General features: G+C 43.6%; 1 protein-coding gene across 1 annotated transcript in view; it reads right to left on the reverse strand.

Annotated features, from left to right (window-relative positions):
* The window catches only part of LOC124798363 (receptor-type tyrosine-protein phosphatase kappa), a 689,856-nt gene extending 664,865 nt beyond the window's left edge, over nucleotides 1–24,991 (reverse strand). The window contains exon 1 of the mRNA XM_047261733.1: nucleotides 24,883–24,991. Within this exon, the coding sequence (XP_047117689.1) occupies nucleotides 24,883–24,981 (99 nt within the window). The 5' untranslated portion in view covers nucleotides 24,982–24,991. The remainder of the gene's footprint in view (nucleotides 1–24,882) is intronic.
* Nucleotides 24,992–25,402: the final 411 nt, after the last annotated feature.

The following is a 25,402-nucleotide window of genomic DNA, read 5'->3' on the forward strand; positions in this document are numbered from 1 at the left end:
TTCTGTCGGCCCAGGCCACGCTGCGCTGCGCTGTGCTGCGCCAGCAACGGCCGCGTCCCGCAGACTTTATAAACGCAATTATTCCAATTCGCCTCGTTTGCACGACGCGTTCATTTGCTCTCGTAATCGCATTTAGCCGTCACTAATTGCCCTGGGCATTTGCCGGCCGTCCCGCTCCTGCCGGCCAACTCGTGTATTTTGGCCCACGGCGCCCAGGGCCGGATTTTGCGGCGACTGTGGCGAACACGCAGAACGGCAACTGCCCTGCGTCAGCAACTCCGTGGCCGATAAAAACAAATACCAGCAATGCTACTGTTACCTCTCTCTTCCAGCTTCGTTACTCGGTTATAGGTTCCAAGTTTTTCTTTTGAACAGTCGATAAGGGAAACAGGCGGTTGGAGTGGAAGGGAAATTGGAAACACAACATACTTATTTAAAGAAAAAAGTTTTCAACAAGATGTTACTTCCTATCCTACTGTTCACGGCAGGTTGTTTTAGATCGGGCACAATGAAGAACTCGGTTACAATTAGCCAAATCTAAGACGAAAGGGAGCTAAATACTTTTCCACATGAGAATATTTCGCAGACGATTTCCACTTTATTTTATTTCCGAGAAAAAGATTGCGAGTTCTCGTGGCATTTTTTATCAATGGCAAAATCTTCTGCGCCCTCGAGCGACGTCATGTTACACTTAAAACGTCTTCAATGAGCAATGTTTCGGTCCCTCTGCGGGCACCGCGTGATTCCACTGGTGGCCTTGACGGCAGGTCTTCAGCAGAGGGTCGAAACGTTGATCCTTAAACAAGTCTGAAGAGAAATACGACACAAAAGATTTTACCACCACATCCCAAAACCATTGGGAGCAATACAGGGATTGGGACTACTTTTATTCTGTTTCGAAGACATTGTTTTAGACAGGAACGCCTATTGTATGTACGTTCTCAGTTGTATAAATTTATCCAGAGAAACTGCTGGACATGCGTCCGCTGTCGCGCTCTCTCTTTTAGTGTGACTAAATGGCACTACCGTACGAATACGTCGTCAGAAACCTGCTTTTCTGGCTGTTGAAACCGGATTTTGGAACTAGAGACGCTGATTATTCAGCTTATCGCAAGGTTCAGTGCCTCACATTAAAGAAAAATCCTATTCGGTACCAGCGAATGAATCATAGTTCTGCTTGACAAACGCACTGACATCTGAAGGACGAAAACAGTCTGACTGACTCTCCAGCCCCATTTCTTATTGCACATGCGGTAAACAACAAATAACAAGTCCTGCTCACATGACGAACGCCCCCCACCTTTTCTCTTCCTCCTCCTCCACCTCCTCCTCCTCCTCTTCTGGGGAAATGATATTTTGCAAACAGGTGACAAGTATATTTTGAAAAGAGTCACTGTGGGGAACAAAAATGCTTTTATATCTATTTACAAATCTTATAGGCTTGGGGATCGAGATCCAATCAAAAGAAAAAAGCCAATACGGCGAAACAGATTATCGAAGGATTCATCTGTGAAATTGGAAATGCTGGAAAAAAATACGAAAATTACACTACTGGCCATTAAAATTGCTACACCAAGAAGAAATGCAGATGATAAACGGGTGTTAATTGGACAAACATATTATACTAGAACTGACTTGTGATTACATTTTCACGCAATTTGGGTGCATATCCTGAGAAATCAGTACCCAGAACAAACACCTCTGGCCGTAATAACGGCATTCATACGCCTGGGCATTGAGTCACACAGAGCTTGGATGGCGTGTACAGGTACAGCTGCCCATGCAGCTTCAACACGATACCACAGTTCATCAAGAGAAGTGAGTGGCGTATTGTGACGAGCCAGTTGCTCGGCCACCATTGACCAGACGTTTTCAATTGGTGAGAGATCTGGAGAATGTGCTGGCCAGGCAGCAGTCGAACATTTTTTGTATCCAGAAAGGCCCATACAGGACCTGCAACATGCGGTCCTGCACTATCCTGCTGAAATGTAGGGGTTCACATGGATCGAATGAAGGGTAGAGCCACAGGTCGTAACACATCTGAAATGTAACGTTCACTGTTCAAAGTGCCGTCAATGCGAACAAGAGGTGACCGAGACATGTAACCAATGGCACCCCATACCATCACGCAGGGTGATACCATTTTACCATTCGCGCACCCAGGTTCGTCATTGAGTACACCATCGCAGGCGCTCCTGTCTGTGATGCAGCGTCAAGGGTAACCAAAGCCATGGTCTCCGAGCTGATATTCCATGCTGCTGCAAACGTCGTCGAACTGTTGGAGTAGATGGTTGTTGTCATGAAAACGTCCCCATCTGTTGACTCAGGGATCGAGACGTGGCTGCACGATCCGTTACAATGCGGATAAGATGCCTGTCATCTCGACTGCTAGTGATACGAGGCTGTTGGGATCCAGCACGGCGTTCCGTATTACCGTCCTGATCCCAACAATTCTATATTCTGCTAACAGTCATTGGATTTCGACCAACGCGAGCAGCAATGTCGCGATACGATAAACCGCAATCGCGATAGGCTACAATCCGACCTTTATCAAAGTTGGAAACGTGATGGTACGCATTTCTCCTCCTTACTCGAGGCATCACAGCAACGTTTCACCAGGCAACGTCGGTCAACTGCTGTTTGTGTATGAGAAATCGGTAGGAAACTTTCCTCATGTCAGCAAGTTGTAGGTGTCGCTACTGGCGCCAACGTTGTGTAAATGCTCTGAAAAGCACATCATTTGCATATCGCAGCATCTTCTTCCTGTCGGTTAAATGTGGCGACTGTAGCACGTCATCTTCATGGTGTAATGGCCAGTAGTGTAGATCTTGGAATACCACAGTTATTTCAGTGTAAGAGTTCTTTTACTGGAGGAGCTCTTTCACTATGAGAGATCTATGTGAAGTTTCAGGAACTAGGAAGAAGGAAAGAGACTGATGCAGGCCCGTAAAGTGTGTCAGGATGGCTCATATCATGGTTTGCTTGTGAATCGAATTGTCCTGGTTTTGTCTCTTATAATCGGTTACAATTAACAATCCGTTCAATTTGAGTTCCTCATCATCCATAGATGAGCTACACTACAATTTCCTGCGCCACCCTTTCCTGTTGAGCTAGCTCTCCACCTGCAGTGACAAACATGCGAACGAAACGTTTAACTCTAACGCCGTGTCCCACGTGAGCGACAGAAGCGACCGACAGCGAGCGACTTCTGGATACGCGACACTCCAGCGACAAGCAGCAGCATCGGGCGAAAAGCTCGGGTGTCCTGCGCGCGAGCGACAATGTCGCGCTACAAGATGGATGCTTAGAGGCAACAAGTTGTTTCTATAAAACGGCGCCCCTACTGTAGCTGGAGAGTAAGGCTACAGAATTAGGTTTACTTAAGAAAATAAATCGAAAAGGAATGCTGTGCATGAAATTTACAAAGGGAGAATCTCCATGGAGAATATCATAATTTACATAATCAACTACGAAGATCACCAAACAAATTCCTCGCATACAGGTGAATGCTTGAATGAGCAGAGGAGAATTCGACTATCTCATCAATAAATTAAAGAGGGATGTTTTTTACATGACCAAGAACTTTTAACAGCCAATATAGGTGGAAGAATTACTGACTACTGTAGATACCAGATTGATACCATTGAGCGTAATCTGACTGTGGTGTAGTGCTAGCTTTACATGCAGTAATTAAAGGTCCTAGGTTCGATCCCAGTTAATTTATATTATTTTAATTGACTTCTTATATTTTAATTGACTCAGGTACAGTTCTGTGTACTAAGTTTTATGTATAGTGTTTACGCTGCGGCGCTAAGTATATTTTTAAAGTACTGCCAAAGTACTTTATCTCTAAATGTATACACACATACCCCAGTATATCACACACATTACATTCCTAACAAATTGCAATGAACCGTGAAATTTTACAGTTATTTGATGTTGCGAACGTAATTCATCAGCAGTCAGTGGTAAGGTGAAGAGTTTCAATTAATCTAAATAGTCTGAAAGCAAAGCATACAAATTTTTTTGAAATAAAGTGAAACGTTTTGTGAAATGGTTTGTCTAAAGGTATGAAATGAAAATTATTAGGGAAACGTTTGGTGCACTTCATTTTCTATTCAGGATTTCGAGAATCATTCAAAATCACGTAGAACGTTTCTCTGATCAACTTATTTCTTTTACAAAAATCATTTCATAAAATATTTTACTGATTTCTTTCATTTTTTTATTTTCACATTTTATTCAGAAAGCATGATCTTACCGACTCCTCGTTTGGTTGGTTATTTGATTCGATGGAAGCCTTTTAGACACTTAAATACGCACCAATCTACCTTTTTAAGTGCAAAATAGCTAGGCCTTGAACAGATGAAATTTTTGACACTTTATTTATATAGCTTGGCAACAGCTTTTCGTGAAATATTTCAATTTTCCCTCAACTCATTAATTAAGTTTCCGTTAATTACCCTGATTACTTTCAAGCAGTTAAATATTTTCATACAAAACTAGACCCCACGCTGGTCACTTTGATACCCCGTTTACCTGTTTCTCTCTCTTTGTTTGCCTATGAGTATTGGGACATCACCTCATGGTGTAATTTATAGGGAGTCTTGTTTCCGCTCTGCTCACGCGTTTACAAACACGTATCGAGTGTTAATCATACGATAAAATAGTCCTCTCTGCGTGCTGTCATTTCCAGAAATTGTCGTTTCGATATCTTGAACCGTTTATGAGATACGACCATTTTTACGACCAACTGAGTCCCGAAGCGCAGGAAAGGTTCGGACGCGCCGTGAGCGACCAGTCCGCGGATATAACAACCAATATATCAAGAAAGAGAAGAGAGATCATTCCGGTTTCAACTTTAAATACAATTTAGATATATTGGTTACATTTCATATGCAATAACGTATGGCCTTAAATTAACCATACGTAAAGTCTACGCAATGTGATTTTACCTCTGCAAATTCTTAAAAATTTCGTTTAGCACAGTAACTATGAGGAATAACGAAAATAAATTCAGACCTTTATCGTTTAAAGATATCAAGCTATAATATGCGGAAGAATGATTTTTTTTTTTTTTTACCGAACAGTTTTCTTAAAATCGGATGTTAAGTAATTCATAGCTGTCGTCGCATCCACTCCACTGCTTTGCTGAGAAGACACGTGGCTGTCACTCTCTTTTGCGCGTGATGCAGCAACGAGATTCAAACACGTTTGAATTCAAACGTCGCCAGTTGCTGCGAAAGACAGGCAGCAACACAGATGTCGCTAACGTAGCAATACCTGCTGTTGTGTTTGTTGGTTGGTTGGTTGGTTGGTTGGGGAAGGAGACCAGACAGCGTGGTCATCGGTCTCATCGAATTAGGGAAGAATGGGGAAGGAAGTCGGCCGTGCCCTTTCAGAGGAACCATCCCGGCATTTGCCTGGAGTGATTTAGGGAAATCACAGAAAACCTAAATCAGGAAGGGCGGACGCGGGATTGAACCGTCGTCCTTGTGTTTGTCGCCTGAAGCTGTAGCGCGCTGTCAGTCACCTGCCTTCCGTTTGTAAGTTTTAATAATCTTCCGCAGCCGATCGAGATGGCTAACAATCTCTTTAAAAATCGTGACTGATCTGAGAGAACTATTATTCAGTAGTTACTATATGGGGAGAGAACAATGTTACTATGTTTCTTTTCGTAATGATTCCCATGAGAAAGTCACTGGAGAACCACCTACTCAATTCACGCGTTGCAAATTAATAACCAACGTTACTCAATCAACCCTTCAAATTCCATCTTCCAGACTGTCAGCTCACAATCGAACTTTCTGGATCAAAAATAGACATGCCTTTCATTTATAACACTGGATTATACGGTGTTTGATCTTGCAAAAATTTATTTGTAACGTACGTTAAACGAAAAAAAAAAAAGAAACGTCATCCACACGATCGAGTCTTATGTCTGCGTATAGTTAATTCAGAAATAATTTAAGAAAGAACATGGGTTTCTTAATCAAAACATGCAGTAGTTTTATAATCAGGTCATGCAAGCACGTATGGATGATAACTGTCTTCAAAATGAAGACAGAACTTATAATCTGGCTTTCGTAACATTAAGCTACTGTTAATGTTCGAAATATGTAACATAATAACTAAACCGTGTAACGTTACACAACGCAATATTCCCTAGCAGGTAGCAAGCGACTGTGAAAACAAGTGAATTCACACCTTCCTGCATCTCGGCTACCGTGATCAGGGAGTCAGTGTGGATCGTAACGTACAGAAGCGATTCCAATGTGACGATAAAAGCGGGAGAAAGCGCCCACGCTCTTGAGCAAACGCACAAGGAAACAGGCACTCTATCGAAGTGTGTCGTGTTTGCTGTTGGCTAAAGACAACATCGAGCCATCTGCCGCCGACCATCAGCCACGTCCGACTTCGCTTCTGCTGGGGAGAGAATGAATCACAAACACATCGAAATCTTACATCAGAAAGACAATTCTAGCATAAAAACCTGCTTTATCCAAAAAGTGTCATAATTGTCAATCACGTAAATGGATCGAAAAACCGTTGATGTAAGCCCGAACGCCTAGTTTGACGGTCTTCTCTAAACGTTTTCATACCAGCAGATTGTACTCGATTCGAAATGTAAACGCAGAATGTCAGGCAAAGTAACGCTACAAAATGGCACAAAAGAAGAGGGAGCAACCGATATTACCATGAAACGATAGTATATCTAAGTTGCCAAATAATTATACTACTTGTAATCATCTTGGCCTGATCATTGATATCTAATAAAATGCGACGCCAACTTTCCCCATAGGCAGATATTTTATTTACTTAAAAAGTTTAATGAAAATATTGGACGCGACAATAAATACAATATAATAATAGTGGGTTACATTCGCCTTTTTATTCCCCGGCAGTGCATTAATTCAACATGTAAAACTAGAATGATTTATTAAATATGTTTGCTAAGTGATGGGAAAGAGGGGCAAGTGGGAAGAAAATCATTTATCATTTTGTATGTTCCACGAAGCACAGCCTCGGCAACACAGAAATCCGCACCACAAAACGACAATAGCGGTGAGTTATCTGTGAAGTAGTTTCAGGGGCAACAGTTTGGATGATTGGTTGATCTGCGCTATTAACATCAGCCAACAAGGCATTGCTGTATTGGTACTGTGAACGGCTGAAAGCTAGATGAAACTACAGCCGTCATTTTTTCCAAGGCCATGCAGCTATACTGTATGGTTAAAAGATGATGACATCCTCTTGGGTAAAATATTCCGGAGGTAAAATAGACCCCTGTTCGGATCTCCGGGAGGGAGTTACACAGGAGGACGTCGTTATCAGAAGAAACAAAACTGGCGTTCTGCGGACAAGAGCGTGGATGTTAGATCCCATAATAGGATAGGTAGATTACAAAATTTGAAAGCGGAAATGAATAAGTTGAAGTTATATATAGCGGAACTTACTGAAGTTCGGTGGCCGGAGAAACAGCAATTCTGGTCAGGTAAGTACACGGTTATAAATACAAAATCAAACAGAGGTAAAGTTGGAACAGGTCTAACAATGGATAAGGAAACAAGAGAGCGAGCAAGGTACTACGGGTGGCATACTGAACGCATTATCGTAGCCAAGATGGACACAAAATCAACACTCACCACACTAGTACAAGTTTATATGCCAACTACACACATCAAAAAAAGTTTTGCAAATGGTTCAAATGGCTCTGAGCACTAAGGGACTTAACATCTGAGGTCATCATTCCCCTAGAACTTAGAATACTTAAACCTAACTAACCTAAGGACATCACACACAAACATGTCCAAGACAGGATTCGAACCTGCGACCGTAGTGGTCGGGCGGTTCCAGACTGAAGCGCCTAGAACCGCTCGGCCACAAAGGCCGGCAAAGCTTTTGCATCACATCGGTTCCGTACAGAACATAATCATCATTTCCGCCCTTTTTAGTGCCCATGAAAACCAGACATTGCATGTTGTACCACCATACAGGTGGTCCCGAATGCTGTACACACCGGTACATCTAATACGCAGAAACACGTCCTCTTGAATTGATGCATGCCTGTATTGGTCGTGGCATACTATCCACAAGATCATCAAGGTACCGTTGGTCCAGATTGTCCCACTCTCTCTTCAACGGCGATTCGGCGACAGACCCCTCAGAGTAGTTGGTGGGTCACGTTGTCCATAAACCGATCTTTTCAATATATCCCAGGCATGTTCGGTAGGGATCATGTTTGGAGAACATGCTGGCCATTCTAGTCGAGCGATGTCATTATCCTGAAGGAAGTCACTCACAAAATGTGCACGATGGGAGCGCCAACTGACGTCCATGAAGAGGAATGCCTCGCTAATATGCTGCCGATACGGTTCCACTATTGGTCAGAGGATGGATCTCACGTATCGTACAGCCGTTACGGCGCCTTCCATAACCCACAGCGGCGTATGTCAGCCCTACATAATGCCACGCCAAAACAGCAGGAAACCTCCACCTTGCTGCACTTGCTGGACAATGTGTCTAAGGCGTTCAGCCTGGCCGGGTTGCCTCCAAACACTTCTCCGAGAATTGTCTGGTTGAAGGCATATGCGACACTCATCGGCGAACAGAACGTGATGCCAATCCTGAGCAGTCCATTCGGCATGTTGTTGGGCCCATCTGTGCCGCACTGCATGGTGTCGTGGTTACATAGATGGACCTCGCCATGGACGTCGGGAGCGAAATTGCGCATCATGCAGCCTACTGCGCACAGTTTGAGTCGTAACACTACATCCTGTGGCTGCATGATTCAACATGGTGACGTTGCTGTCAAGGTTCCTCCGAGCCATAATCCGTATGCAGCGGTCATCCACTCCAGTAGCAGCCTATCTCCTCCATGTCCGAACAACATCGCTTTGGTTCACTCCGAGACGCCTGGACACTTCCCTTGTTGAGGGCCCTTCCTGGCACAGAGTAACTATGCGGACGCGATCGAACCGCGGTACTTACTGTCTAGGTATGGTTGAACTACAGATAACACGAGTCATGTACCTCCTTTCTGATGGAATAACTGGAAGTGATCGGCTGTCGGACCCTCTCCGTCTAATAGGCGCTGCTCATGAGTGGTTGTTTACATCTTTGGGCGGATTTAGTGACAGCTCTTAACAGTCAAAGAGACTGTGTCTGAGATACAATATCCACAGTCAACGTCTATCTTCAGGAGTTCTGGGAACTGGGGAGACGCCAAACTTTTTTTGATCCGTGTAGTTCCAAATAGATAAAAAGACAATGCGTAGTAGAAATCCTTGGATAACACAAGAGATTTTGAACTTAACTGACGAAATAAGAAAATATAAAAACGCAGTCAATGAAGAAGTGAAAGGACATATGCGCGTCTAACAAACGAGACTGATAGGAAATGAAAAACTGCTCGCCAGGAATGGATAGGTGACAAATGTGAGGATTAGGAAGCATATTTCACTAGGAGAGAAATAGATATCGCCTACAGGAGAGTTAAAGAGGCGTTTGAAGGAAAGAGAAGTAGCTGTATGAATATCAAGATAGCTCAGACGGAAAATCCGTACTAAACAAGGAAGGGAAGGCTGAAGGTGGAAAAAATGCATAGAGGGACTGTACAAGGAAAATGAACTTGAACGCATTATTATACAAACTTCTAATTCAGATATCGGATCACTTTCAAATCTCCCGCTTCACTGTACGCACACAGCGGAGACAATGAGCTCGGAACTGCGGGCTCTGCCACTACAATGGCAGTGTTTAGGGTACTCGTTGTCGGGTTCTCTTCTACGAGACGGAAGGCGTCCTTCCAAAGCCGCGAGTGCTGCGAGTTCCGTTGAGCTGTGCAGTCAACTCACCTAGTCGACATCCTACCAGTTTCCTGCAGCCGTTGTTGTAGCCCCACGAACATCGAACGTGATTTCACATTTACAACAGAGACTGACGATGGCGCCCTCTCCTCTGCTTGCGTGCCTAGCGCGAAACGGGAAATTCGAAAACGATCGGATCTTCAGACTATTCTATATACAAATGGTACCTTTCGCGAAAAGGGTTGCTTGTGAAAATTTTATCCAGACTGATGTTCAGAGAAAAACGAAAGATCTTGAACAACTAGAGATACGACGTTCCTATTCATAGGACACGTACATTGGTACGTTTTGCAGAAATGATTAGCATTTGAACCTTGTCGGCCCGCCGGTCAATGTTAACATCGATGCCGCGGCGGAACACCACCTACCGGTAAAATGTGCCTGCGGTTCTCGTTGTCGCTGTATACCGAAGGTAGACTTGACCAGACGTACAGGTTGCCTCACAGATGTATGCGCTAACAGTACCGTCAAATCAATGAGTTTGAAAGAGGGTGCATTATTGGCATGAGAGAATGTGACCCCATCCATCCGCGAAACCGTAGCTTGTCTTGGACGAAATGTTTCGACAGTGATACGAGTCTGTGTGGAATGTTTCACGGAAAGCCGCAGAACACGACAAGATGGATCAGGCCGGACGACCCAGATCAACCCCAGAGAAGATCGACACCTCATCCGATGGAATTGCAGGAAAGATCTGTTTCCTCCTCGGCTCTGATGCAACAAAATGGCTCTGAGCAGTAAGGGACTTGACTTCTGAGGTCATTAGTTCCCTAGAACTTAGAACTACTTAAACCTAACTAACCTAAGGACATCACACACATCCATGGCCGCGGCAGGACTCGAACCTGCGACCGTAGCGGTCGCGCAGTTCCAGACTGTAGCGCCTAGAACCGCTCGGCCATCCCGGCCGGCTCTGATGCAACAGTGTAACACATGGTATACTAACAGCGGTGACGGTCCGTTGTCCTTTATTACGGTATGGCTTACGTGCGCGTCGTCCACTTCTCCGCATACCTTTGACGAATGTGCAGAAACATGCTAGATGGCAATGGTGTCTGGAACGACGTCACTCTGGACAGGAATGGCATCAGATAGTGTACCAATAGTGTCTCCGGAAGAATCCAGGTTCTTTTTGTTTGAAAATGATGACCGCGTTTTGGTTCACCGCAGATAGGGGGAGCTGCATCACAGTGATTGCATTCGCAAGACACATACAGCACCAACTCAACGCCTTATGGTGTGGCGTGCATCTGGGTACAACCACAAATCACAGTTGGTGCGTGTCCAGGGCACTGTGACCCGTGTGACCTACGTGAATGACATCCTGCGACCCGCAGTCATTCCCTTTCTACATAACATCCCAGATGTCATATTTCAGCAAGACAATGCACGATCACATCTTGCTGCACGAACACGTGCTTCTTGGTGTCACAGGATGTCAGCCTTTTGCCTTGGCCCCCCAGATCACCAGACTTATGGGAAATCGAAAACGTGTGGGATATGGTGAAATCCAGAAAATCTGAAAACGGAAATGCAAAGGCTCAATGCAGGTATAGTAGGGGTCAGTGATGTGAAATGGAAAAAAGAAAAGGATTTCTGGTCAGATGATATAGGGTAATATTAACAGCAGCAGAAAACGGTATAACGGGAGTAGGATTTGTTATGAATTGGAAGGTAGGCAGAGAGTGTGTTCAGCGACAGGGTCGTTCGTATCAGAATCGACACCAAACGAACACCGACAAAGATGGTTCAGCTACATATGCCGACGTCGCAAGCTGAAGAAGAAGAGACAGAGAAAGTGTATGAGGATACTGAAACGGTAATACAGTATATAAAGGGAGGTGAAAACCTAATAGTCATGGGGAACTGGAATGCACTTGCAGGGTAAGGAGTAGAAGAAAAGGTTACAGAAGAATATGGACTGGGACACGGAATGAGAGAGGAGAAAGACTAATTGAGTTCTGTAACAAGTTTCTGCTAGTAATAGCGAATATCCTATTCAAGAATCACAAGAGGAGGAGGTATACTTGGAAAATGCCAAGTGATTCAGGAAGATTTCAGTTATATTACATCATGGTCAGACAGAGATTCGAAAATCACATACTGTATTGTAAGGAGTATCCAGGAGCAGACACAGACGCAGATCACCATGTAGTAGTGATGAAAAGTAGGCTGAAGTTTAAGACATTAGTCAGGAAGAATCAATACGCTAAGAAGTCGGATACGGAAGTACTAAAGAATGACGAGATACGGTTGACGTTCTCTAAAGCTATAGATACAGCGATAAAGAAATAGCTCAGTAGGCATTACACTTGAAGAGGAATGGACGTCTCTAAAAGGGGCAGTCACAGAAGTTGGGAAGGAAACAATAGCTAGAAAGAAAGAAACTGCGAGGAAACCAAGGGTAATAGAAGAAATACTTCAATTGGTCGATTAAACGAGGAAGTACAAAAATGTTCCGGGAAACTCAGAAATACAAGTCGCTGAGGAGTGAAATAAATAAGAAGTGCTGGGAAGGTAAGACGAAATGGCTGCAGGAAAAATTTGAAAGAAATGACTGTCGGAAGGACAGACTCAGCATACAGGAAAGTCAAAACAACCTACTGTGACATTAAAAGCAAGGGTGGTAACATTAAGAAGAAGAAGAAGAAGAAGAAGAAGAAGATGATGACGACGACGATGATTGGATTGTGGGGCACTCAACTGCGCGGTTATCAGCAGCCGTACAAATTCCCAACCTTTTCTCAGTCCAATCTTGCCACTTGTACGAATGATGATGAAATGATGAGGACAACACAAACACCCAGTTATCTCGGGGCAGGCGAAAATAGCAAACCCTCCGGGAATCGAACCCGGGACCCCGTGCTCGGGAAGCGAGACCACGAGCTATGGACGGTAACATTAAGAGTGCAGATGAGAGAGCAGATAGATGGAAAGAGTACACTGAAAGCCTCTATGAGGGGGAAGACTTGTCTGATATGATAGAAGAAGGGATAAAGAATGCAGTATTAGAATCAGAATTTAATTGAGCGTTGGACAACTGAAGATCAAATAAGGCAGAAGGGATAGATAACATTCCATCAGAATTTCTAAAATCATTGGAGGAAGTGGCAACAAAACGACTATTCACGTTGGTGTGTAGAATGTATGAGTCTGGCGACATACCATTAGACTTTCGGGAAAGCATCATCCACGCAATTCCGAAAACGGCAAGAGCTGACAAGTGCGAGAATTATCGCACAATCAGCTTAACGGTCATGCATCCAAGTTGCTTACAAGAATAATACACAGAAGAATGGAAAAAGAAACTGAGGAGGCGCTGGATGACGATCAGTTTGGCTTTAGGAACAGCAAAGGCACGAGAGAGGCAATTCTGACGTTACGGTTAATAATGGAAGCCAGACTAAAGAAAAAGCAAGACCCGGAAAAAGCGTTCGTCAACGTAAAATGAGGCAAGACGTTCGAAATCCTGGAAAAAGTAGGGGGTAAGCTATAGGGAGAGACGGGTCATATACAATATGTACAACAGCCAAGAGGGAATAATGAGAGTGGACGACCAAAAACTAAGTGCTCGTATTAAGAAGGGTGTAAGACAAGGATGTAGCCTTTCACCCCTACTGGTTAATCTGTACATCGATGAAGCAATGATGGAAATAAAAGCAAAGTTCAGGAATGGAATTAAAATTCAAGGTGAAAGGATATCAATAATACGATTCGCTGATGATATTGCTACTCTGAGTGAAAGTGAAGAAGAATTAAATGATCTGCTGAACGGAATGAACAATCTAATGAGTACACAGTATGGACCGGGAGTAAATCGAAGTAAGACGAAGGTAATGAGAAACAGTACAAATAAGAACAGCGAGAAACTTAGCATCAGGATTGATGGTCACGTAGTAGATGAGGTTCAGGAATTTTGCTACCTAGGCAGCAAAATAACCAATGACGAACGGAGCAAGGAAGACATCAAAATCAAATTAGCAATGGCGAAAAGGGCATTCCTGGCCAAGAGAAGTCTACAAATATCAAATATTGGACTTAATTTGAGGAAGAAATTTCTGAGAATGTACGTATGGAGTACAGCATTGCATGGTAGTGAAACATGGACTGTGGGAAAACCGGAACAGAAGAGAATCGAAGCATTTCAGATGTGGTGCTACGGACGAATGATGAAAATTAGGTGGACTGTAAGGTAAGGGATGAGGAAATTCTACGCAGAATCGGAGAGGAAAGGAATATGTGGAAAACACTGATAAGGAGAAGGGACAGGATGATAGGACATCTGCTAAGACATGAGGGAATGACTTCCATGGTACTAGAGGGAGCTGTAGAGGGCAAAAACTGTAAAAGAAGAAAGAGACTGGAATACATCCAGCAAGTGCTAGTGTGAGATGAAGAGGTGAAGAGGTTAGCACAGGAGAGGAATTCGTGGCCGGCCACATCAAACCAGTCAGAAGACGGACGAAAAAAAAAAGTCATACGACAGGTACAGTGCTGTGACCCAGTGCCAATCACCACAGTTGAACGTTACACTGGAACCAGGGGAGTGCAACGTGAGTGGCTCAGTCACAGGACGCCATTCGCGCCTTATACGCGTCGATGTCACCAAGCGTGGAACAAATTATCAGGAACTGTGGCGGATCCTGTTCCTACTAGGCATCTGAACACATGCTGAACCGAAATGAGTGAAATGCTAATCACTTCTGTAGAACATGCTAACGTACATGTCCTGTGAATTGGAACGTTCGATCTCTTGTCGTTCAAGACTTTCTCTTTTTTCTCAACTCGAGTGTACTAGACCCTCTTTAAGCACTATAAGCCTAAAATAGGAATTCTCAAACACCCTGAGGAAAGGGAAGAGCCCATGGATGAAGATGTGATGGGAGACATGATACTCCCAGAATAACTTGACATAGCACTGAAGACCTAAGCCGAAACAAGGCCCCAGAAGCAGACGACATTCCCTCAAAATTACTAATTTTTTTGTAACAGTCATCCATGACAGAACTATCCTAATTCGTGTGCAAAATGTATGAGGCAGAAACACTACCCTCATAGTTCAAGGGGAATGAGACGGGAGAATTAGCCACAGACTTCAAGAAGAATGTAATAATTCCAATTACAAAGTAAGGAGATTCTCACAGATGTGAATATTACACAACTATCAGTGAATTATTCACGGCTGCAAATTACTGACACTAATTATTTACCAAAGAATGAGAAAAGTGGTGGATTTGACCTCGGAGAAGATCAGTTTGGTTTCGGAGAAATTTTGGAACACGCGAGGCAATACTGACTTATCTTAGAAGATAGGTTAAGGAACGGCCTACGTTTATGCCATTTGTAGATTTGCAGAAAGTTCCTTACATTGATGGCAGGAACACACACTTTAAATTTCTGAAGGTAGCAAGGATAAAAAGTAGTACAACATGTACAGTATCTAGACGGCAATTATATAAATTTAAGGGCATGAAAGGAAATCAGTTGTTGAGAAGGTGGTTGTCGCTTATCCCCGATATTTTTCTATCCGTATAACAAGCAAGTGGGAAAGAAAATCAAGGAGAAATTTGATAAAAAATCAGAAAGAAGAAATAAAAGACTTTGCTGTTTATCGATAAGGTTGCAATTCCGTCTGGGACAATAAATAACTTGGAAAAGCAGTTGAACGGAATGAACAGGGTCTTGAAAGGAGAATACAACATGAGAATTAACAAAATGAAAACACGGCTAATGGAATGTAGTCGAATTAAATCAGGTGGCAATGGGCGGATTAGGTTAGGAAATGATGTACGAATCGCGCAGCGAAATATCCGATGACGGGCGAAGTAGAGAGGATATAAATTGTAGAACTGTATACATTTGAGAGGTGTCTGTTCTGTCACATGTCCGACAGAAGAGAGAACGTTCAAATACACATATTTCCGAAAAAAAAAACAAGGGGACGGTTCCTCGACGTTTGTTTCAGTGCGAAAGCACAAATACCATCCAAACTCCTACGGGGATCAGGATTTGTTAATAGTGAGTTTTATGGTCGAGGGACGCTGCATTGCAGTATGCGATAAGCTGGAAATTTGAGTCGGTCAGGAACCGTGTCCGAATTGCCGAATGTGTTAAGGCAACCTTCCGTGAGAAGCGATGAATCGGGTCCGGAACAAATTTTCAACTTTCGCCACTGCATTAGAACAATGCTCTGTGAGGCTAGCCAGCAAGCTTTCCCACCCATCCTTCCCCTTTCCTTATCCTTCCTACAAATCATGTTTAAATGAACAATAACAACAGCAAGAATACCGTTTCTGATAACCAGGAATTTGTTAATATGGAATGTACAATTAAGTGTCAGAATTGTTTTCTGAAGGTATTTGTCTGAAGCGTAGCACTGTACGAAAGGGAAACACGAACGATAAACAGAAGAAAGCTGAAGATAAGGACGATAGATTGTGTAAATAGTGAGGAGCCATTGAATAGTATAAAGGAGAAAAGAAATTTCTGGTATAACTTGAGTAAAAGAAGGGACTGGTTGATGTAAGACATTCCGAGATATCAAGTGATCGCCATTTGAGTTTTTATAAGCAAAGGGGGAGAGGAAAAATTGTTGATAAAGGCCAAAAGATGAACACAGGAAGCAGGTTCAAATGGATGTTAGTAACATCAGTTATTCTGAGATGAACTGGATTGCTGACGAGAGAGAAGGAGTGAGATCCGCATCAAACCAGTCTTCGGACTGAACACAACAACAACAACCACCATCTTGTTAGGAACCGTTGCATTTAGTCTATAAAACCGCCGAATACCATCATAACTCGGAGGAGTTTCCGCAAGATCAATCAAGATACAACGGTGGCGCACAACAGTGTTTGTGAAACAAGAAAAGCGGCGATGATAACCAGCCGTTGTTTCCTAATGAATAAAGAATAAGAAATTCATTGTATTCTATCAGATTTATTCTGTATACATCCCTGACTGACGTATTGTTTGAGTGGTGCCAGATAGTCGAAATTGTTGCCATTAATATTATACGATTTCGTTTTAAAGGAAGTTATTAATAAAGTATTACGAGCCACAATGAATGTATCGATTTTAACGGAATAAGTTATACGCAGAATCAATTTGCGCAAGTAATTCGTCGTTCCCTTTCTACATATTGGCAGTGTGTGACTACGCGATATTGGTTTTTTTATTAGCAATTGCTGTATGAAGGTGGGCGAGTTATTAATTCTTAGTTTAGTGGAGTATTAGCTACCCTTGGCTTAGTTAGTTGCCCGGAGAGGCAGAAGTTGATTGTTGTTGTGAGCAGAGCTATTAGTACGCAGTCAAATAGTTCAGACGGCTCGAAGCACTATGGGACTTTACATCTGAAGTCATCAGTCCCCTAGAACTTAGAACTACTGAAACCTATCTAACCTAGGGACATGACACACATCCATGCCCTAGGCAGGATTCGAACCTGCGACCGTAGTAGCAGCGCGGTTCCAGACTGAAGTGCCTAGAACCGCTCGGCTACATCGGCCGGCAGTACGCAAAGTGAGATTTTCGCTGGAACATTTATAATATTCATATATGTTTATGCTACACCTCTAATAGGTCGATTCACCAGAGGAATAAAAAAACTTCAAAATTTTTACAAAACCCGAACATTTCTGAAATTAGTTATTCAACACAGTAGCAGACCCGCCACAGCAGTGTACGTGAGGTCGCCACGGAGTTGGCTTCTTTAGACGTCTGGCCAGGCCTGACCAGCTGCAAAATCTCCGTTGCCGTTTAAAACAAATTACCACACTGTAGTTGACGGTATCAGTGGGTTACTCCGTTTTGTTCTGACTTCTCTATCTATTTGCTACGGTACCGTGGAGCTGGGATTTCAATGTGTACCCGAAATGCAGACAAGTAAGAACGACCGAACAAAAATCGAGTAACTAACTTTATTTTTTCGTGGTTATAGGTGAAACTTAACTACTACTCTTACACCGGAGATAGAACAAGTTCATACCATATCGTATTGCGTAGGCAAAGATGTGGAATACCTACAAATTTTTCAGAGCGCGATCAAAAACAACAGCGTTCGTAGATATCTACAGAGTTGAAATGTTAAGTTGCACGAAGATCAGTTAGCACAGAAAGTTAATCGAAGTATCACCGCACTAGATCTAACCTATGTTGGATTCCGGGGTCGAGGAGGAGGAGATTAGTGTTTAACGTTCAGTCGACAACGAGGTCATTAGAGACGGAGCACAAGCTCGTATTGGGGAAGGATGGAGAAGGAAAACAGCCGTGCCCTTTCGAAGAGGCCACACCAGCATTTACCTTAATAGATTTAGGGAAGTCACAGAAAGCGTAAATCAGCACGGCAGGACGGAGGTTTGAACCATCGTTCTCCCGGAAACGAGTCCAATGTTCTAACCACTGCGCTACCCCGCTCGGTGGATGCCGTATGCGGGGACACTGAGTTCGTGCTGGTAACTCGTGCAATCATGTCCACGGTGAAACGGGTGTATTTAGATGTGAGAAAAATCAATGGACGCTCGAAGAGTGGTAAAAGCTCATTTAGACTAATCATGGTACATGTTGCTACACGTCGACGGCAGGGTGCGAAAACAAACAAAATTATACAAAGTGAGGAATCACGTTTGATCACAGGGTTCTACTGAGATTTCGCCCTGTGGTGAAAAATAAAGTGGGACGGAAAGTGGTTTCCTATACGCCAGCCTCCGACAAACGACACAGGATCTTTGTGTGCTACTGAATGGATGTATTTATTAGCCTCTGGCACCTTGGAGGCGACCTGCCCTCTTTATATTTTTAAACTATGTCACAATGTTTTGAAAAATACTGTGTCGAAATGAGGATGCTCCTGTGGCTTTTAGAAAACGTTATTTGCAATACCGTCAGGTGAAAATGTTCCTTCTTTCTGTGTGAAGGTGGAAATGAAACTGCACTCGACAGGGCATTATACTGTTTCGAACTGACTGATAACGGCAGAACTTTCACCACGCTACAGTAAGACATTCTCCATCATAATTTACCTAGGAAAGAGGCCACGTGGATTCGAAACAAAAGGTGTGTTTTGTTGGGATTAATGAAACCATGAAGAGTAGGACACAGCCCCGACAATCTGTAGCAGCAGCAGCAACAACTAAAACTGAATTCGACGACGCAGTCAGAATAACTCTGACTATAGAAGTGAAAAAACTGGCATAAAATAGCTACAAATTTTTCCAGGCCTCTTTCAGCGCAGGTGCAAAGGGGCATGAAACAACCAACAGGGTGGTAGATTCCAGCTCTCGTATGCTACGCACCAGTATTATGCACTTAGTTTTTTCTGTGTTTTCTTCGTAGTTTAATTTTTATATGCTGTGCATGTTTTTCAGCACAGTCGTTATTTCCTTTGAGTGGCCAGATACACAGTTCAGCAAGGTGTCAGCTTCCACAGGTGACACGTCAGGAGCATAACAGATTTATGTTTGGCTTTCTCTGCGTGCGTTTACAGTTTACTTCTTAAGTTAGTCGTGCTAGAATGGATAGGATGTGTGCGTGCTTTGTGATAGCTGGGCGCAGTTCACAAACAGCTGAAGGTGTCTTTGGCTATGGTCAGCCATCTTCAGGCTGTCGCCTCGGGGTGTAGAGTTTATGGAGAATCTGGCGCATCACATGGCTAACCCCAGGTGTCACTGGTGTTGCCCACGGGCTCTGATGGTGAGACACCTTCCAGTGCACCCAAAACGGTTGATCCGGCCCACCGTACGGTGAGTGTTGGGTGGTAACGGGTTCGTGTCACTCGAGTCAGAGGGTCAATGAAGAGACTGGCCGTCTGGCTTCTCTCATTCACGCTATGACAGGAGACTACTCCATCCGCTTCCAAGCAGGCACACAGGTACAGGGGTTTGCTAGTTGTTGGGAGCGCCAATGTTAAGACTCCCATAAACAGGCTGACCAGTAGGCCGCCCCCTCCCCCACCCCCTACCCCCTTCCAATATCTCGACACGTTCGTCTTTGTGTTGGCGATTTTGTAGGCAGTTGGGTCCGTGTTCTGGGTGTCATGGTGTGTTGTGGACTTGATGGACTCGCTTGCTGCGACCACTACCTACCATCTCGCACTCCTTTAGCGCAGGCAGGTAGGGTCAACCATGCGGTCGCAATGTGCCTACACACAGTCAGAGGGGTCGGTGATCCACTCAGCAGGAGGGGTGCGGCCGAACAGTTGGGCTGTAAGTGGGCGACTTTAGTAGTGCTATGGAGCCCTTTAGGGAGATAGCGTTCAGAGTCAGAAACAAAGCCAATTTGCTCACAGTACGAGGGAACACCGGAATGACATTGGCGTGGGCGTAGCTTGTGTAGTTCGCACTTCTGCCGCTAGACATTTCAGTGTCGCCTATGTTGTCAACCTGGCTTGTTCTCTTCATCTGCAGTGATTGCTTTTGCTAGCGCTGTTTTGTTCTTGTTTCGTTTTTTATGGTGGCAAGTTCAAGTGAAAAACGTGCAGCTGTGAAATTTTGTTTTCTTCTCCGTAAAAATGCTGCTGAAACTTTTTTAATGTTGAAACCAGCTTACTAAGATAACGCTATGGGAAAAATTCAAATGTAAGTGTGGTTTGCTCGATTTTAAAATGGCAACATGTCGGATGATGACGAGCCTCGTTCTGGGCGTTTCATCAGGTGTATGAATCGACAAAAACATTGAAAAAAATCCGAGAGCTTGAGCTCACAGACTGCGTTTTATTGGCAGGATAGTTCGAAAAAGTAACAGATCTACTAAGGCGTCTGTCTACACTATGCTTGTCCGTCCTCTTTTAGAATACTGCTGCGCGGTGTGGGATCCTTACCAGATATAATTGACGAAGTACATCGAAAAAGTTCAAAGAAGGGCAGAACGTTTTGTATTATCGCGAAAGATGGAGAGTGTGTCACTGAAATGGCACAGGATACGGGCTGGACATCATTAAAAGAAAGGCGTTTTTCGTTGCGACGGAATCTTCTCACGAAATTCCAATCACCAACTTTGTCCTCCGAATGCAAAATATTTTGTTGACACCGACTTACGTAGGGAGGAACAATCACCACGATCAATTTAAGGGAAATCAGAGCTCCTACGGAAAGATATAGATGTTCGTTCTTTCCGTGCGCTATACGAGACTGTAATAATAGAGAATAGTGAAGGTGGTTCGATGAACCCTCTGCCAGGCACTTAAATGTGATTTGCAGAGTATCCACGTAGATGTAGGCAGACAATTGATCAACTGTCAGAGATTAGTGGGTTATCTTGGAGCTCGATTCATCGAATTTCAACGGAAGATTAGGGAATGAAAAGGGTTGCTGTCAAGTTTATTCGTCGGGTCCTGAGTGAAAATCAAAAGGAACTTCGAGTTGAAGAGTCATGGTGCTATGGTTACGACCAATAAACAAAGCAACAGTCAAGCCAATGGAAGACATCACCATCACGCCATCCAAAAGCATGTCGTCAAGTCAAATCAAACATCAAAACAATGCTGATTTGCTTTTTTGATGCCAAAGTGTTAGTTCATTCAAGGTTTGTTCTCGCAAGAAAGGCCATCAATCATAACTTTTATTTAGACGTTTTAAGTAGATAGTGCAACAGTGTTCGTCAAGAAAGACCTAATTTGTGGCAGACAGGAGACTGGTTCATCCACCAAGACATTGCACCTACACCCACAGCTATCTGTGTTGGACAGTTTTTGGCTAAGAATGTGATGTTAACCATCATGCTCCAGTAAACACTGCGCCATTTCGCTCAGTGTTAATCAATAAGAGTTCTTTACTGGTGTATTTTCATAAACAGAATGGGGCTATTTTTCCAGGTGCAGGGGTACTGCACGTTTCGAACATCCATTACTCTCAATGAATGTACAGCACACTATTTTAGTGTCCCTGGTTTCCCTACCTTCCCACAGACTCCATAAAATACCGTCAAAAGTTATTTCGGGAGCAATCCTGTCAATTAGCATCTGCCTCAGAATCTCCCTATGTAGCAGCAATTCTCAACCGTTGTTCTATCAAACACACACACACACACACACACACACACACACACACACACACACACACACCTCGAGACATTTAGTAGCGAGCCTTATTTTTTTCCGATGAGCAGGCGTTACGAGTACCGTGTAATTTACCTCTACACTTATTCCACTTTTACGAACAGACTCTTGTTTAGTTTATTTTATAGTTCGCAATCGATTCTGCATTTTCAAGGAGTTTCTTTCTCCTTTCTTTCTTTTCCTCTCCCCACCTAACTTCTTATGTCACATATATTCTAAGTTATTGAAGTATGACGTTAGTTAATAATTTCAAGTTCATCTTCATACATATAGATGTTTCAATTGTCTTCTTTACGCCAATCACCCTATCATTTAGGCACGTTTAAACAAAACAAAACAGTGCTGAAATGCAATCATAAGACTAAGACAAGGGTGTTACATGCTTGTCTGTGACTGTTTGCACTGTTCAAAATCGTGTGTCAACTAAAGATACATACATAAATAATCGATGTTCTGTGAGCTTGGAAAGCTCCCGATATAACGATTTGAAGCAGAATCTGCGAGCGGCTCTGCTAATACAACAGTGCGTGTTGATCAACGGGGGATTACGTCAGTAGCGATTATGTCCTGAACGATTACGTCACTGATTTACGCGTGCAATTACGCTGAATGCAAGCGGATGGACGCTGATTTGCGCATTAACACACAGCCATAACTTTCTTCCGCCAGCCGATGCACCGAAGGCTGTGCACGACACAGTTTAACGGAATTTTAAAAGCTTTCTCCTACTGAAGGACACTATTTTTGCCATGAATCATTTTATCTGCGTTTGTATCGAACAATACATATTTTGATAAGTATTTTAGTTCCTATGTTACAACTCTATTAGGGTGACAGGCAAATATCGTAAACTAATGGGTGCGTTTTATGGTACAACAAAGGATAACATGGCTGAAAACACCCACAAACTTGAAGAATCAAGGGATGAGGCGCTATTTCCACCGTAAGCAACTAGTAACACATAATTCATAATGCTGAAAATCGTCTTAGGGGTTTTCGATGTTGAACAATTCCACTTTTTCAAAATTTGAAAGTATATGTAAATTATTTCTTTGTGTATTCTTTGTACAGTCGCTGTTACCTATGTGTTTTACATCATCAGCCATTCAATGATGAGAAATGAAAGACAAGAGTCACATAGTGTGATATGTAGCGTAATTTTTTCCACTGTGCACAAACTGTACGCATTGATCGATGACAGGATACTGTACAAGAAATGTCTAATGAACTTATGTCCGAAAGTGCATGGTTTCCATGCAAGAGAAAATTTATTCAATCATACATTGTTACACAGACTACGGTTTATACGCACTATACCATGCAGCGGCAGTTACAGTATGTACTGAAAATGGTTTCCATGTGCCTCAACGCATGCTTGTATGCGTCGTAGCATGTTCTGTCTCACACGTTCACATCGGCCACACTGCTTACGAACAGCGTTAAAGGCAGTATGAATACGCTGCTCCAGTGTCTCCACATCTGCAATGGGCTCTGCATGCACGATACTTCTGCGATGGCCCCAAAACCAGAAATCGCACGGGTTGAGATCCGATGAACGAGCAGGCCATGCAATTGGACCCCCTGGTCCGAACCATCGACCAGGGAAGCTGTGTCCGGACGTCAGCGGCGATGTGGTCTGGAACACCATCACATAACAGCCACATAACCCTTCGAATCATCAATGGCATTTCTTCCAGCAAGGGAGGCAAAGTCACCCGCAAGAACCGCCGATAGTTTCGGCCTATTACGCGACGTGGGTGGATGACTGGTCCAAAACACGGTCGCCCATTACCCCGGCCTACACATTCCGGCTGCTCCCATGCTGATGATACGCTGTCGTCATACCACGGAGGTTCTGCATACTATCCCAAACACTGCTATTGTGAAACCTGAAGATACCACTCAAAAAAATCAAATGACTCTGAGCACTACGGGACTCAACATCTGAGGTCATCAGTCCCCTACAACTTAGAACTACTTAAACGTAACTAACCTAAGGACATCACACACACCCATGCCTGAGGCAGGATTCGAACCTGCGACTGTAGTAGTCGCGCGGCTCCAGACTGAAGCGCCTAGAACCGCTCGGCAACAATGGCCGGCAGATACCACTCAGCGTAAAGGTGGTCTCATCTGTGAATGAGACGGATAACACAAATCCCGGAATCGTGGTTGCCTGGTGAAGAAACCAGTGACAAATCTGCTTCAGATGTGGAAAGTATGTCGCTAATAAGCTCTGCACACGCTTTAAGTGATAAGGGTAGTAACAATTGTCATGGAGAATGTTCCACACGGTCGTCTGCAAACAGGGGATAGGTCTCCTGATACAACTTTTCTGCCCGCTCGAATCGGAACCATTGTGTACAACGCTGTATCAAATCCACTACAAGGTGAGTCAGCAAGAGAAGTGAATCGGACACAACATTACCAGTTACAATGGCAGGTGAGGGCGCTAGGGAATGACGTAACAGGAACAGTGCCACCCTCTAGGAGGAAACGATACATACTGTAATTGTGGGTGCATACTAAAACGCGTATTAGACCGCAGCCTCTGTAACAAAATACAATTGAATAAATGGTCTCTACCATGGAAACCATGCATTTCTGGATGTAAGTTCATTAGATCTCTTTCGATCCGTATCCTCTCACTTATCTATCCCCAGAGTTTGTACACGGTGGAAAAATCACATTGTGTATGTCCGGCCAGTTGAAATGTCACTGCGTTTCGCATCTGTGGAGATCAGAAGCTGTAACCTAAAACTTTTCACTTGCTGCTGTCTAGCGCTAACAAGAAAATAGCAAACATCAATAAGACCCGTTCTGCACGTAGAGCTCTCCCTGTCGCTATCAATATATTGAAGTTTGCTACAGGGAACACCATATCCACTGCCTGATCATCCTCTCCGCAGCAGAGTGAAAAATTATAAGGATTAGAAGCCAGCACGCAGTTGAGAGACTCACCTGGAACTCGACCTTGTACAGCACCGGGAACTTGCGACGCTGTTCGCACAGTTTGGTGAAGTGTGACAACTCCACGGGTCTGTCCGGTATGGTCGACATGACGCCATTCTCTTCTGCTGGAACAAAAGCAGAGAAGCGAGTGATTAGAGAAAACTGCAAATAAATAAATACAATAAGAACGCTGCTAAGACGCACTGGTTCATCTGCCGTGCAACATATATAAATTCCTGATTTTTCTGTTAGTAAACTCCACCCTCATTGTCTCTCACTGGAGCTCAGTAGAAATTTCTACGAAGGGTGTGATTTACAACGCTATTTAACAAACCAGAATGTCGCACAAATGCCGTACTGTATGAAAACTTTCATGAAATTCCCGTACATGTTACTTATTGATATACCTGTATCTGTAGATAGAATTTTCCTTTAACACATAGCATCAGATAAATAGGGTCGGTTTCAAGATGGCAGTACTTTCATGGCGGTTTCGTATTGGAGGTAGTATGTACGTCCTCATATTTTA

Source organism: Schistocerca piceifrons, chromosome 5 (assembly GCF_021461385.2).
Source record: "Schistocerca piceifrons isolate TAMUIC-IGC-003096 chromosome 5, iqSchPice1.1, whole genome shotgun sequence".
In the NCBI taxonomy this organism is placed as follows: domain Eukaryota; kingdom Metazoa; phylum Arthropoda; class Insecta; order Orthoptera; family Acrididae; genus Schistocerca; species Schistocerca piceifrons.